The 17,228-nt window shown below is 40.5% G+C and overlaps 1 protein-coding gene across 1 annotated transcript in view; it reads left to right on the top strand.

Annotated features, from left to right (window-relative positions):
* The window catches only part of dnah6 (dynein, axonemal, heavy chain 6), a 197,577-nt gene that overhangs the window by 124,322 nt on the left and 56,027 nt on the right, over positions 1–17,228 (top strand). The window contains exons 53-59 of the mRNA XM_056280529.1: positions 1,559–1,703; positions 2,264–2,380; positions 2,665–2,788; positions 5,661–5,857; positions 8,717–8,920; positions 11,266–11,391; positions 16,833–16,997. Of these exons, the coding sequence (XP_056136504.1) occupies positions 1,559–1,703; positions 2,264–2,380; positions 2,665–2,788; positions 5,661–5,857; positions 8,717–8,920; positions 11,266–11,391; positions 16,833–16,997 (1,078 nt within the window). The remainder of the gene's footprint in view (positions 1–1,558; positions 1,704–2,263; positions 2,381–2,664; positions 2,789–5,660; positions 5,858–8,716; positions 8,921–11,265; positions 11,392–16,832; positions 16,998–17,228) is intronic.

Below are 17,228 nucleotides of genomic sequence, written 5' to 3'. Positions count from 1 at the left end.
TAATAATCACTGCCAGGTTGAGATTTTCCAAAACAATGTTGTAAAAAATGCAACATAGAAAGCAGGAAAAGTTCTCAGATGGGTTTTAAAGAAAGACGTCTATTTGTGGCCCCTGTCATTCATCCAGTCAGTTACATCAAGGGAGGATAATCCCTTCTGTCTCATGTCTGCTACACTGGATTATAATCCCAAATGTGAGCAATCAAATCAGTTCAGCAGAACACACGCTGACAGGGAAAGAGAGATAGCCCCAGGGCCATCCTTGATGACTTTAGATGCTAGCTTTAGTCAGCACATTGGGACATGGTGAAATGACTGAACACACACACACACACACACACACACACACACACACACACACACACACACACACACACACACGCATAGTCTTACTCCATCTCTTTGTCTCTCTCTTGGAGTACCCTTCTTCTCCCCCTCCCTCTCAGAACAAATACACAGAGCTGAAGTCCAGGCACAGTCTGTCAGTGAGGATATGTCCCCGCACAGGCTGTATCACAGCGCAGTTAGTATATCACTGGCAAACCAGCCTGACCCAAAATTATGCTTGAGCAAACTTATTTAATCATCTGGCAATTCAAATGTGAAAAATCCACCACGAGCTGTGAAAAAGTGACTGGCCATGTTGTTTGACTCAAGTGTTACCCCTACATAGACGTAGATGGGATCATATAGGGAACAGCCCTGGGATCTAGTGTTCTAGAATTTTTACTATTTTACACTATAGAATAGTGTCCTAGAATGGAGTGCGAGGAGGTGTGTTGAAGGTGTCTGGCTGGGAGAGCTGGCATTGGATCCGCTAGGGAGGCTGGTCTACTGCGTCTAGTGGGCCCAGGGACCACGGCCCTGCTGGAGCTGCACCCGAGGAGAAAACACAGAGGGCGGTCTGACAGGACACGGAAGCGGGGCAGGCTAAGCTAACTGCTAGCCCATGCCGACCTGCAATTCTGACAGTCATTCTGGTTGGCTTTCATTCTCTGGACAGTGGAATTTTTTGGACTGTGTTGCACCAAGTGGATTGTGGTGTTAACTGTTTCTGTTTTTGTTTTTTTTGTTGCTTTGTTCTCTCTGTTTTTGTATGTTTTTGGTGGTGTCGTTTTTGGGAGATTTTGGATGTGTTTTTGTCTTTTTTGTTGCACTGGTGTGGGCTGGGGTAAACGGAATTTAGTTTCTTTTGTGTATGGAAGTACATGAAAGAAATGACAATAAATTGTTCCTGATTCCTGATCCTGATTCCTAAACAAGGGTCCTTCAATCAGGTAACTTAGTGAGTAGGGAGATTCCTGCTTAAGGCAATAGCTATTCAACCTTTAGCATTGGCAGTGATCATCCCTGCTTAAGGTAACTGATTCCCATATAGAAATGTGACAACCTGCCATGATGACTGTCAAAGGACTTGAAACTCAGCCAACATCAAACTCCATGTCTTAACACAATACATGTTTTATCTGTCTTTGCACGAACAATCACATATATACATGCACCATGAGCTATTTTCTCTTTCTTCTCATTCTTCCTCTCCACCCCTTCCTCCACCCAGACCCGACTGGCTCAGTGCTAAGAAGTTGCTTGGGGACTCCAACTTTCTCAAGCATCTGATGGAATATGACAAGGACAATATCAAGCCTCAGACCCTGCAGAAGCTGCAGAAATATGTCAACAACCCTGATTTTGTACCTGAGAAGGTGTGTTTGGTTAATTCAGACACATTTATTAAGTTAGTTGAGAGCCGAGTAAACAGATTCTGTGTAGAGCAGAATTCAAGTGCCTTTGAAACATTTCCTCTGTGGGTTCTGGATTGGGATAAATGGGGGAAAAAAAAGGTAGGCAGTGTGGATTGATGTCACATGTGACACTGAAACAAGCTGTTTAAACTAGATCATGATATCAGCAGGCTAGCATAATTATTAGAGAGAATGTCCTTTAACCAGATAACCTGGCTTCAATGCCCCATGACACCAGGCAGCCATCCTTCTGAGGTGCCCTCAAGCAAAACCCAGCGCCCCTACTAGTACATGCTGCTCTTCTTTACAATCATCCTGTGGAGAAGGAGAGAAAAAAGGGACTATAGCCTTCAGTGATTAATACAATATCACTATTTGGGGAAAAAAGCACCTTAATATACTATAGTATCCTGCATTCTATACTATAATATACTGTATTCAGGCAATAAAGAATGCAGTACATATCCCTGGACAAAGCCAATTCCCTCACTAAGTCCCTTCTGCCTTGTTTCTGATTTTAGGTGGAGAAGGTATCCAAGGCCTGCAGGTCAATGTGCATGTGGGTCAGAGCCATTGATCTCTACTCAAAAGTTCTTAAAGATGTTGGCCCAAAAAGAGAGAAACTGGCTACTGCACAGGTCAGTGAGGTATCTTGCATGTTAACACAATTATTACAACTCTAAAGATAATGTTACCATTCTTTAATCCTTCTATATTTTCTAATTCATACTCCACTATCACCTTGTTACATGAAAAGCCCATAGCATATTGTCCATTCCTAATCTGCCATTTCTGCAAAAATTCTTATCACAATGAATATTTTAGAGTAAATGGCAAAAACCCAAATGTTCTCAAAGTGCATTTATTTTGTTTAGCATTCCATCTCTTCTTCCTTTTCCCCATTTCCCCCCAATCTATGTAGGCAGAGCTTGATGTGACAATGGCAACTCTGAGTGAGAAGCAGCAGCAGCTTCAGGAGGTAGACGATCACATACTGATCCTCCAGGAGCAGTTTGACAGTAGTGTGGCTGAGAAGGAGGCACTTGGTGAGGCCTGTTCCCTAAATATGGAGAAGTTATGGATTATGACTGGGTTTTAAAAAGCCCTGCCAATAATAATATTGTCATTAAGTTCTTCTTCAGCTTTTTCTCTCATCTCTATAAATTCCCAATCAAGACAGCAGAGTTGTGACCAAGTCACTGTTATGCAAGTCATAGGTAAGTCTCAAGTCTTAACCTTCGAGTCTCAAGTCAAGTCCCAAGTCATGAAGGGCAAGTCTCAAGTCAAGTCCCAAGTCACCGAGCTCAGGTCAGGTCAAGTCAAGTCACAAGTCCCTAATTTCAGGTGTCAAGTCATCAAGTCTCAAATGCAGGGTGTTTTATACCAATTTATCACTTTTTTTTAAATTCAGGTAATATTAAATTGTTTCATTACAATAGTACATAAATAAACCACAGATAATGTTAGAAATAATTGTTATTTTATTGTATTCAAATTTGGACAACAGTTGGATTTTGTTTTACATTTAAGAAATAATAAAAGGGACACTCTAAATCACAAATGAGCGCACAACTCTTAATAACAATACAAAACATATTGATCATTCCAATACACAATAAACAAACACTCTCTCTGCTTGTCTAGTGCGACCTACAATTCATTGCACTTGCAAAATATCAAGTTGGCTAGGACTTTATCGCCTCCTTCCAAAGCCACTCCTCCAAAACATGCAAACACGCACTGCCTGACTAGCCTACTGCTGGAGGTAGATAGGTTGACAGGCAGGTAGGCCATCCAATCATTTTAACCGGACACCTTAAAATGATTGGATGGGTTTATAACGGTCCTGCGACTTCCACAGATTACTCTTTTTATTTTTTTAATTTAGTGTCAGAGCATTTTATTTATTGATTGCTGTCGGGATGTAAAGAGAATTGCAAAAAATTTAACAAAAAGTGCTTCTGAAAAAAAATCGCCTTCCCTACCTTTAATTATTTGACTCCCTAGATTAGTGGAATCAGGGGTGCTGTTGGTGTAATTCAATAAATACATGGGCTGTGTGTGATGAAAGGCGCACCCTATTTATGTACGCTTATTAAGTACCGATGTACGTGACGATGTGTACTTAATAAGCGTACATTAAAATATATAGGGCTGCGTTTTTGGTCACAGCCATGGAGGTTTGAGAACCACTGGACTAGACACAAGGGAGTATTTCACAAAGCTGGCTAACTGAGTATGCCTGACATCTGCGCAAAGTAATCCCTGGACACCTTTCAGATCTGGAACATGGACTGAAGTAAAAAGAGCTGTTCCGGGGTTCACTCTGCGCAGAAGTGAGGCTTATTTAGTTAGCCAGCTTTGTGAAATAACCTACTACCCCATGGCTCTAATCTAAGCCTATGCTTAGTAGGCTATGTTTCATATTGGGTGCAGTGCACTGTGTGTCATGCTCTGAGCATTATTTCAATGGCCATTGTGCCATACAAAAAGTGCTGTAATATAGGAAATTATAGGTATTAATTTTGGTTTCATGAAACAAGTAAATGTATTTATAAATGTTTATAATTCAATGGAGAAAAATCTTTCCAAAGACATTATATAATTAGATTAATTTGAATCATGGAGATACTTTAATATTTTTTTATTTATTTGTTTATTTGACAGGGACAATGCACAATAAATATATATGCACCAGAATTAGCTATAAGCTAATTTGCATCTGTAGTCCCTCGGCAGGAGTCGTCGGTAGCACATAATTTGGAGCATCAAGTCTAAATGCTCAATTAAAAACAGTGTAAACATAATCACGATTGAATACCACTAGTTCAGTGCCCATTCGGAATGGGCTGATTTTCTCGAGAACCGAATTATATTACGCATATTTAAAACTATATCATATTATATTATAGTATGGTACGTGAAACCATGCACTGAAACAGTGTTTGATAGGCTAATTATCAGGGGGCAACAGGGGGTATGCTAATTCATTCTGGTGACTGCTACATCGCCCAGACATCGTTTGCCCACTGGGCCAACATAATTGAATATTCACTGTTAGGTGTTCTGAAACAGAACAGTACGTTCAATTGTATTTTTGAGATGAGATTGGGACGATGTTTGGGCGATATAGTATAGCCTGGTGTATTCCAAACGGACAGATTGTGTCTGTGTGTGTGTCTGACCACTCACACGCTATTGTACCTGTAGGCTAGCAAACAAACTTACTTCTCTTTGTGGCTTTTCAGATGACGCACAAAGTTTGACGTTGTTGAAATCCCATCTGATAATTTCGCTGCACGTGTTTTACAAACGGCAGTCCTTTTCTTCCCAACAACTTTGAAATTCTTATAGCCGTAAATAATTATTTTTGGAATCGTTCCAGCAGCAGCTGCACTTGCCATGATTGCAAACTCTCCGCGCTCATGTTGAGAAGAGCTGACATTAGTTTTTGAGTAGCATGATGGTACCTCCAATTAGATTTGAGTATTTTTGTTTTCCCGCCCATCTAAACGTTTGATTGGCCCTACGCGATGCCTGTGCGTAGGTAATTGTGTGCGCGCTGGAAATGAAGAATGATTACAAAATAAAATAAATAAAATACGAGAGAGGTGCCTCCCGCATAAACATTGAGAAAACACTCAAACAATTCTCTCGAGTCATCCAGCTAAAGTCCAAGTCATAGATGTCAAGTCTCAAGTCAAGTCTCAAGTAATTTTCATTTTGGCAAGTCAAGTCGCAAGTCATCAAATTTGTGACTCGAGTCGCACTCGAGTCCAAGTCATGTGACTCGAGTCCACAACTCTGCAAGACAGGCTACTTATCATGATGAAAATCTCTTCAGTTTTTACATTTCCTGTAATCCTCTTGTCCCTCTATCTCACTGTTTCCCTGATCTTCCCCCTCGCTCCCATTAAGCCAAGACCATGGCTCTGACAGAGGCTCGGCTAGGCAGGGCAGGGAAGCTGACTTCAGCACTGGGTGATGAGCAGATTCGCTGGGAGGAGAGTGTAGTCCTATTTGAGCAGGAGATCAACAATGTCATGGGGAATGTCTTCATTGCAGCCGCCTGTGTGGCCTACTACGGAGCCTTCACCTCCCACTACAGACAGCTGGTAAGAAATCCATTCATCCATCCATCCATCCATTATCTGAACCGCTTATCCTGCTCTCAGGGTCGTGGGGATGCTGGAACCTGTTCCAGCAATCATTGGGAGGCAGGCGGGGGGACACCCTGGACAGGCCGCCAGGCCATCACACACACACACACACACACACACACACACACACACACACACACACACACACACACACACACACACACACACACACATTCATGCCTAGGGACAATTTAGTATGGCAGATTCACCCTACTTACATGTGATGCAGTGGAGGCTGCTGACCAAAATTTTTGGTGAAGCAACCACCCAACCAACCCCCTCTATTATATTTTCAAAACATCCTTCACTGATTTCAAATGACCAGCCAGAACGTTATCATAGTGGGAAAACACTTCTACCATCTCTGCAGTTTCCTTTATTATCGGACTTTTCACTTTCATCATGCTCCTGATGACCCAATAATGACACTGAGTCAATCAACATTTTCAGAATGTCACGGTTTTTCCAGAGCATGTTGTCATGCTTTGCCAACTAGAGACGCTTGCCTTCATCAATCAACGTATCAATCCTCACATTTCCCAACAGACTTAATTGCATGGCTGCACTGACATGCTCCTTTGATTTTTCATGAAGCTTAACAGATCTGTCAACATTTCGCAGATCCTCAGATCCATCTCTTGCAAACTGAAGAACACCCATCTCCTGCAGCAGCACACTTAAACATCATGCAAGGCCAGCAATACAAGCGGTTTGTTAGCACACTCCCCGTTAGCCACTCCACCTTGTCATACCTAGAACACTTAAAACGATTTAACGAGCCCATTCTCTGCACCAGCTTGATGGGGGCTTTGGTCTCTCCTGCGCCTTCACTCCTAGTTGTTTCTCATAGAAGAAAGTGTGAAAAGATCCCCGTAGGATCCGGTCCGCTATGTTTGCATCCATCATAATTCTTTGCAAAAAATGCTAAAGACAGGACAGGAGCTAGCTAAGCTAGCAGCTCGCTAGCCAAGCTAGTTAGAACAACTAACATTAGCCTACAGTACAGGGCTGCTACACGAGGTCAAGATCAAAAATGCAAATGTAAAGATGAAAAATAAAGATCTGAACAGATTAGTTAATTATTATAATATTTACAATATATATACAAGAACCACCAAAAACTACTACAGTAATCACTCATTTATCTTGGGGTAATCTGTTTTTCTTATCTTCCTTATCTTACCTTTCACCGTGCTTCGAATACCAAAAGGTATTATTATGAAACTGGAGACCGGAAAGGCTGAACTGATGTTCTCCGATTGGTTAGACAGGTGTCAATCATTTTCAGGTCGAGTAAAGACTAGGTGAAGCACTGCTTCAGTGGGTGAACATTAAAACGTGTCATAAACCATAACTCCCCAATCAACAACGTGTAAGACTTACATTGGGTTAGTGAAGCAGAACACCCCCCTGTGCCACCTGAAGAGGGCGCTGTGGTGCACAATACCCACGACACATTTTTTTAACAGTGACACTTTCTATTGATTCACAGAGGAAATAGTCACTCTAATGAAATATTGACATCTAAAAAATATGTTTTATGTGATATGTGTGTTATGCTTTTTGTTTTTTTTTGTTTTTTTTACGAAGTACTGCTTCACCTGTTGTCTTATAGAAACCTCATCTGATGTGATGTAATAAATGTGTTACATTTGAACTTGAAATGATTGAAATTATATGAAACATAAACGATTCAAAGGCAGCACATGGCACAGTGGTTAGCGTGGTTGCCTCACAGCAAGAAGGTCCTGGGTTCGAGCCCCGGGTAGTCCAACCTTGGGGGTCGTCCCGGGTTGTCCTCTGTGTGGAATTTTCATGTTCTCCCTGTGTCTGTGTGGGTTTCCTCTGGGTACTCTGGTTTCCCCTACAGTCCAAAGACATGTAGGTATGAAGGTCAGGTGAATCGGCCATACTAAATTGTCCATAGGTGTGAATGTGTGTGTGTGTGTGTGTGTGTGTGTGTGTGTGTGTGTGTGTGTGTGTGTGTGTGTGTGTGTGGATCCTATGATGGACTGGCGGCCTGTACAGGGTGTCTCCCCGCCTGCCGCCCAATGACTGCTCAGATAGGCTCCAGCATCCCCGCAATCCTGATTGGGTTAAGCGGCTTGGATAATGGATGGATGGATAAACTATTCACTGATAACTTTATATTTTTTTCCATCACATGCAAGAAATAAATGTGATGTTAAAGTTCCATTGTAGACCTTGTCTACTTTTTGATGCAAAATGACCCACTAATTACCACTGCAAATGTCAAAGGTGACCAATGTGACTAAGGAAAATTTGTGATTCGTAATTGGCCTTGTTAAATACAGGTACATCTAATTTTCATTACAACAGTGGGTGCAGAGCTCTTTCCTATAGAAAGCAGTTACTGAGGCGTGTCCATCACTATCAATCACCTCGCTACACCACTGACAGAAAATATGTCCAGATAGGTCACCTCTAGTAGAGATAATCTACTGGAGGTAGATTGACAGTCTATTTATTCCTTTTCAGTTTGGCCATTTCAGAGCTAATAGATGGAGATGGATAGACATGCAAATAGCTTTTGAGGCTCCATCAATGTTCAATTCCTCAAATTTGTTTTCTTATGTTTTCATTCCCAGCTTTTTCTGAAAAATATGTGGAATTGTGTGTATTTATATATAAAACATTAAATCCAAGGTAGGTGAAACTAATTTTGTGTATCTGGATGGTCATTGAAATACACATACTGCCTTTTCATTTGTGTGCATGCATGTGTGTGCACTCATATTTTATTTATATGGTTGTTTATATCTGCATGTACATGCATGTGGATGTTTCTTTCAGCTGATTGACCAATGGATGAAGCGGTGCCAGGAGCTTGCCATTCCCATCAGTGCCAGCTTCAGCCTGGTCAACATCTTAGGCAACCCCTATGTCATCCGCCAGTGGAACACTGAGGGTCTACCCCGTGACACCATCTCCACAGAGAATGGCATCCTAGTTACCCGGGGCCGCCGCTGGCCTCTTATGATCGATCCACAGGATCAGGTGAACCAGCAGTTCGGGTCTGCTCTATCATACATTAACTTTGATCAGGTTTGGACTGATTGGTTGTGGTTGATTAGTCAGCCAATATATCATAATATTTGTCATCCATGTGTCAATTTAGCACAAGGCTTTTCATTCTGTTCTACCTCACAAAAATTCTCATGAAGCCTGTTTCTGCTGCTTAGGAGTGAATTAAATAATAGTATAATAATAATAATAATAATAAATAAAAGTAATAATGAGACAATTTCTTATTTTGTGACTGCCCCTTTGGTCATCCCCATCATATATCTTGGCCCTTTAGACTGTAATTTGGTGAAACTTTGATCTCACATAAGGCTTAGGTGATATCAACATTTCCCTACTGACAATGTTCATTTAATAACAGTAATGATATTTAATTTTATTTTTGCAATATGAGTTTAGTTGAAAACACGATCATCTTATTATATCATCACCTTCTTAAAATAATGGCCTAAGTCATATTTTCAAGTTTTTCAAAAAAACAGAATAAAGTGAAACAAATGTAGAATATATGATATTTCTTAATCATTTCACACAAAAAGGTTATGACATATTTCTATAACCTTTTTGCACTACTAGTGGTGCACGGTTATGTGCACTACTAGTGGTGCACATGCAAAATTACTTTTGGACATGTTTTGCCAGTGGTTTCTCCTTTATTTTCACGTTGCATGTAATATATAGATCATAATGGGTTAAGCTAAAGGCTGACTACGGGACGGCAGCGGGGGCAACTTGGCGAATTATGCTGTGATACTGCATTAGATCTGGGCATAAGTTGTTTGTGTTTCATTGTGATTTTCTTTTCACAAAATGTACATGTGCCCTCGTCCTCATTCACTGGCTCTCCTTTTTTATTCGGTTGGAAGCCAAAGAAATGCCAAATAACCGCAAAATGTAATTTCTAACGAGATTTTCCAACATCTTCCATTATGGGGAAAAATGCACAAAAACTTGACCTGTCATTGGCTTCTCTAAGCCTTTTGTTACATTTGCCAGAGAAAAGAGCTTAGCTGACCTGTTCATCATCTTATTATCAGGGTTGACTATTATTGTGCCTTCCCAATAGTGTGCTGGACAATATTGTCCTTATTTCACATAAGCCAATTTCAAATACATTTACTTTCAGATTCACCACTTTTCTGAATCTCAGTCAAGCCAGTAGAAAAAATAAAATCTTCATCTTACGAATTTATTTGTTCTTGGCTTTCCAGAGGAACACTTCAGACACCTCATTGCATCTCAATGTGCATCCATAGTCTGCTGCATGCATCCAGTTATCCTTTTTTTAGTGTGCAGTTGTGTGACAGCTAAAATGGCCATAATCCAGTTTCATTCTATGGGCCTGTTTGGAGAGATTAGACTGTATGCATTAGACTTTGTGCTGTGTTTCAGTGTGTGGTCTAATCTATGGCTGTAGCTAAAACCGTGTTGGTCTCAGGGTGCAGCCTGACACAAAGAGAGGGGACGACTAGCACCTACTATCTGCTTTAAGACAAAGGCACAGGCAGGATTCTCAGCTGTCCAAAATTTAATATGGAGCGGATGACGATGCTCACGTGCACACACACACACACACACACACACACACACACACACACACACACACAGCATATGTACAACATGCACATACATGCTCAAGAGGTCTACAGTATATTTAGGTACTTGTCACCACTTGATTTTTCTCTTCCTTCACTGTGGCTTACATGGCATCTGTCGACAGTTCCCATGATGTCTTTGTAGGGAATTCTTATGACCGTTTTCCATCTTTATATCTTTTTTTTTCTGAGCACCACAGTTCTTGATCAAAGTCCACCTGTTATGTGGTTTCTTTTGTATACCGGCACTGTGATGCAAATGAAGAGAGATTTGGGTAAATAGACAGACTGAAAGGCTGATAGCAGTGTGTCTAAAAGTCTCACATATAATTTAGGTTGCTATGGACACACACATTCACCTGTACTGCATACATACTTTCATGTGTGGTCATTCTCATTCTCTGCTCCAGAAAGTAGATTTTCTATAGCTTGCTGTCAAAGTGACATCTCTTTCTGCTCTGCATTGTTTTTGTTTGTTTTTTTGTCTCATTTCACCTTGACTTTAAAGTTCAAGTTTTACTTTTAGCACATATGAAACTTTGCACATAAGAGGACATTAACCATGTTAGTTTACCATTGCTTTTATCTCCCTTATGCTGTTTGTTGTAAATTACTTCTTGTTAACATACATTCACCCTCTCTCTTAGAGGTCAGTTTAAATAGCAATTATTAGAGAATTTTTTTAAGTTGTATATTAAAGCTATCTCCTAACTGATCTCTCAGGCTAACCGTTGGATCCGATCTAAAGAGACCAAGCACGGTCTAAAAGTGATCAAGCTTACAGACATCAACTTCCTGCACACACTAGAAAATGCCATTCGCATGGGGATGCCTGTATTGCTTGAGGAGGTAGGCACACACAACTCATCACATGGCAAACAAGTTGGGTCAGCTGACACAAGGAAACAATGTTTCCGTTTACCTTAGATATAACTTGAAATGGTTAATGTGCCAATGTTTGGCAGTAATCCAGTGATTCCAGTAAATTCTTTATGAGACAGTACAAGCCTGTTTCATCAATGTTTGGTAGTAGGAGTTCATTCCCAGATGCCAAGCACCACATTTTCTTCACCACTCTGAGCCCAGAAATAGCTCCGCCCACCTGGGCACTAGCTTGGCCAAGGTCATGAGAGACTGATAACAATAATAACAATAATGATGTTCGAAAAAAAAGTTTAAAAAGTGTCTCGTATATAGAGAGAACATTTAATGAATTTTAAAAAAGCATAGGCACTACAAAACTCAGGCACTGAAATAGAATAAAAATAAAACAAATGAAAGGCAACTAGAAATACAATAAATAAGAAGTTAAAATGGGAAAAGGGCCATGCAATACGAGAAAATTCAAAAACAACACGAAACATCCATGGAATCAAAGCAAAAATAAAATAGGAATATAATAAAATACAAAAATAACCATGTTAAACAGACAGTGTAGCATGAAACGTAAAACATGCTAAAAAGATGAAAAGGCGACACTGTTCAGATGAGTTTTCAACCATGACTTAATACAGTCCACAGATTCGGCTAGTCTAATGTTGTACGGTAGAGTGTTCCATAATTAAGGGCCAAAATTGCAAATACTCAGTGGCAATTGTTGTTAGTTGGTATGGTGACAACACACATACATCAGTGGGGCTGTAAATGTTCGTACTACTCCAGTACTTGTTTGGCTGTAACTGCAAAACCTCACTTCAGAGAGTATGCGACTTAAAAAAAAGAGTCCGCAACTTGCCACAAGTCAGTTTATATGGAAGTTAGCCTGTTTCAGTGATCACGGTTCTTTGCAATGGCAGTGGTTAAAACAAAAATAGCCGCCGCTCTGGCCATACTGCTATGTTGATTTGAATTGGAATGTCCTTTATAGTCTTATTCATTTTCTATGGTACCACCATATGTGACTTATACACCGAAGATATATATATATATATATATATATATATATATATATATATATACACTCACTGGCCACTTTATTAGGTACACCTTGCTAGTACCGAGTTGGACCCCCTTTTGCCTTCAGAACTGCCTTAATCCTTCGTGGCATAGATTCAACAAGGTACTGGAAACATTCCTCAGAGAGTTTGGTCCATATTGACATGATAGCATCACGCAGTTGCTGCAGATTTGTCGGCTGCACATCCATGATGCGAATCTCCCGGTCCACCACATCCCAAAGGTGCTCTATTGGATTGAGATCTGGTGACTGTGGAGGCCATTTGAGTACAGTGAACTCATTGTCATGTTCAAGAAACCTGTCTGAGATGATTCGAGCTTTATGACATGGCGCGTTATCCTGCTGGAAGTAGCCATCAGAAGATGGGAACACTGTGGTCATAAAGGGATGGACATGGTCAGCAACAATACTCAGGTAGGCTGTGGCGTTGACACGATGCTCAATTGGTACTAAGGGGCCCAAAGTGTGCCAAGAAAATATCCCCCACACCATTACACCACCACCACCAGCCCTAACCGTTGATACAAGGCAGGATGGATCCATGTTTTCATGTTGTTGACGCCAAATTCTGACCCTACCATCCGAATGTCGCAGCAGAAATTGAGACTCATCAGACCAGGCAACGTTTTTCCAGTCTTCTATTGTCCAATTTTGGTGAGCCTGTGCGAATTGTAGCCTCAGTTTCCTGTTCTTAGCTGACAGGGGTGGCACCCGGTGTGGTCTTCTGCTGCTGTAGCCCATCTGCCTCAAGGTTCGACGTGTTGTGCGTTCAGAGATGCTCTTCTGCATACCTCGGTTGTAATGAGTGGTTATTTGAGTTACTGTTGCCTTTCTGTCAGCTCGAACCAGTCTGGCCATTCTCCTCTGACCTCTGGCATCAACAAGGCATTTTCGCCCACAGAACTGCCGCTCACTGGATATTTTCTCTTTTTCGAACCATTCTCTGTAAACCCTAGAGATGGTTGTGCATGAAAATCCCAGTAGATCAGCAATTTCTGAAATACTCAGACCAGCCCGTCTGGCACCAACAACCATGCCACATTCAAAGTCACTTAAATCACCTTTCTTCCCCATTCTGATGCTCGGTTTGAACTGCAGCAGATCGTCTTGGCCATGTCTACATGCCTAAATGCATTGAGTTGCTGCCATGTGATTGGCTGATTAGAAATTTGCGTTAACGAACAGTTGGACAGGTGTGCCTAATAAAGTGGCTGGTGAGTGTGTATATATATATATATATATATATATATATATATATATATATATATATATATATATACACTACCGTTCAAAAGTTTGGGATCACCCAAACAATTTCGTGTTTTCCATGAAAAGTCACACTTATTCACCACCATATGTTGTGAAATGAATAGAAAATAGAGTCAAGACATTGACAAGGTGAGAAATAATGATTTGTATTTGAAATAAGATTTTTTTTACATCAAACTTTGCTTTCGTCAAAGAATCCTCCATTTGCAGCAATTACAGCATTGCAGACCTTTGGCATTCTAGCTGTTAATTTGTTGAGGTAATCTGGAGAAATTGCACCCCACGCTTCCAGAAGCAGCTCCCACAAGTTGGATTGGTTGGATGGGCACTTCTTTGAGCAGATTGAGTTTCTGGAGCATCACATTTGTGGGGTCAATTAAACGCTCAAAATGGCCAGAAATAGAGAACTTTCATCTGAAACTCGACAGTCTATTCTTGTTCTTAGAAATGAAGGCTATTCCATGCGAGAAATTGCTAAGAAATTGAAGATTTCCTACACCGGTGTGTACTACTCCCTTCAGAGGACAGCACAAACAGGCTCTAACAGGTACTATTTAATGAAGATGCCAGTTGGGGACCTGTGAGGCGTCTGTTTCTCAAACTAGAGACTCTAATGTACTTATCTTCTTGCTCAGTTGTGCAACGCGGCCTCCCACTTCTTTTTCTACTCTGGTTAGAGCCTGTTTGTGCTGTCCTCTGAAGGGAGTAGTACACACCGGTGTAGGAAATCTTCAATTTCTTAGCAATTTCTCGCATGGAATAGCCTTCATTTCTAAGAACAAGAATAGACTGTCGAGTTTCAGATGAAAGTTCTCTTTTTCTGGCCATTTTGAGCGTTTAATTGACCCCACAAATGTGATGCTCCAGAAACTCAATCTGCTCAAAGAAGTGCCCATCCAACCAATCCAACTTGTGGGAGCTGCTTCTGGAAGCGTGGGGTGCAATTTCTCCAGATTACCTCAACAAATTAACAGCTAGAATGCCAAAGGTCTGCAATGCTGTAATTGCTGCAAATGGAGGATTCTTTGACGAAAGCAAAGTTTGATGTAAAAAAAATCTTATTTCAAATACAAATCATTATTTCTAACCTTGTCAATGTCTTGACTCTATTTTCTATTCATTTCACAACATATGGTGGTGAATAAGTGTGACTTTTCATGGAAAACACAAAATTGTTTGGGTGATCCCAAACTTTTGAACGGTAGTGTATATATATATAGTGTTTTTTCCCGAAACCGTCAATGGTGTTGTAAGTGCTCAACAGGCCTGTACTGCAATGCATTAAAACTTTATTTCTTGTATCCATGTTTATATATATGTTTTTTTTCTTTCCTCACAACAATGCATTTTTGCTGAGTGCAACTCGTACTGCGGTGCCACTTGTTGTCCGGGATATACGGTAACCTAAATGGGATGTGACAAAAAGCATGAATAACTTTCTCTGAGTCCTCAAACAACAAGAAGTCAGGCATTTTGGCAATAATGTTGAGATATAAGAAACAACATGACTGTTATAGTTCATCAATATGGTGACTTAAGTTCAAAAAGGAATCAAAATAAAACCCGCAATTTTGACATTGGCACGACTTGGCCACATAGGGAGACCAGTGACTGTTAAACAACATGTGCAACAGAGTCAGGGCCTATAATGAAAATATCAGAGTTAGAATTTAATTGAAAAAGTTTTGAGCCATCCACCCCTTGATGTCAAGAAGACAACTGTGTAAAATATATTAAAAATAATTTGTATTAAAAGAACGGTGCAGTTATGTGTCATCAACATAGAAATGGAGTGCTGTCTCCAAAGGGCTGTCTGATGATCTGACACAAGGGCAGCATGTAAATAGAAAAAAAATAAGTCCAGGAATGGAACCTTGAGGCACTCCATAAGAAATCAAATGTACAGTTGAAGAGAGATTTTCTCTGGACACAGAAAGCATTCTATTGGATAGATATGAAATGAAATACTTTAGGGCTGTACCAGAAATGTCAGTCCACTATTTCATTCAGGATGTTATAGTGAATAATGTCAAATGTGGCGCTAAAGTCTAACAGTACTAACACAGAGCAATTTCCCGCATCAGCAATGCAGTGTCTGTGCTATGATACAAATGAAAACCAGACTCAAAGAAGGGCTGATCCAAGGGTAGAGAGGCACAGAATGGATCACTGCAGCAGCTTGTCAAAACAACACCAACAAATGCACGCAAAGCTGCAGAAGCTTAAGTATATATTTTTATCGTTATCTCCCTTTCTCACCCCCTCTCTCTTTCTTCTCTTCTCTCTACCCCCTTTCTTTATCTTGTATTCCCTCTATCTCCCTTACACACACATTACACAAACACTGTTTGAAAAAAGAACAATGAGTTCAAAATAAAGTACATATATGAATAGAACTGTATTTTCATTACAATCCTTTTTGAGTATACAGAAACAAATGTCTTAAATGGCAAGTACTCATTGTTCAGTGCGAGGGAGGAAGTGTGATGTTCAGCTATCATCACCTTCTGTCTTTCTGGAAACACGAACAGCAAATGAAAATACAATAAAAAAAAGCTAAAAGAAGAAAGGGCCATGCAGTACATGGAGGTTGCCTGTCCTCTCTCCACATCTTTCTCATACACACCTGCTAACACACACACACACACACACACACACACAACCTCAAAGACAAGTGTAGAGTCAATTAAGAAAAATATACCCGTTACAATGGCACTGGCATTTCATTGTGATTATTTCTAAATGTTAAAAATCAGTTAAACGTGGCAAGTACATTAAAAACATTTTTTTTTAAATCAGGAGAATCAGCTAGTACTGACAAATTCAAATGAAGTAGTGCCGACCTTGGCAGAGCCATTAGGGAGGTCAGAGGGGAGCCCGGAGCTTGGTGAATGGGATTGTACTCGCACTCCTGTTTGGCATGTATAAAGATAGAAGACATCAGTGTAGATTATTAAGTGTTAGCATAAACTCACACCTCTATGTTCAACTGTATGACTAGTGTGTGTGCCCACATCTGTATGTACACATGTGCATGTGTTTGTAAATGTATGTGTGTGATTAGCTGAAGGAGACCCTAGATCCAGTTCTTGAGCCCATCCTGCTGAAGCAGACATTTGTGTCAGGTGGGCGCACATTGATACGCCTGGGAGACTCAGACATTGACTATGACAAGAACTTCAGGTTTTACATGATCACCAAGATGGCAAACCCACACTATCTCCCTGAGGTAAACACACACACACACACACACACACACACACACACACACACACACACACACACACACACACACACACACACACTTGAGCTTTGTCAGGCAAATGCGGTTGACAAGGAGCCATATTCAGCATGTCACTAATTTAGTTCTAGCACCCTTACATCCTCATTGATCTCGGTCCGATGGTGGTATTGTTTATTGTTCATTATCAACAATGTCTGCTTAATGAAAATCCGAAAA

Source organism: Lampris incognitus, chromosome 5, assembly GCF_029633865.1.
Source record: "Lampris incognitus isolate fLamInc1 chromosome 5, fLamInc1.hap2, whole genome shotgun sequence".
Lineage (NCBI taxonomy): Eukaryota > Metazoa > Chordata > Actinopteri > Lampriformes > Lampridae > Lampris > Lampris incognitus.
The sequence above is the reverse complement of the archived record's forward strand: the minus strand, read 5'-3'. Positions and strand labels throughout refer to the sequence as shown.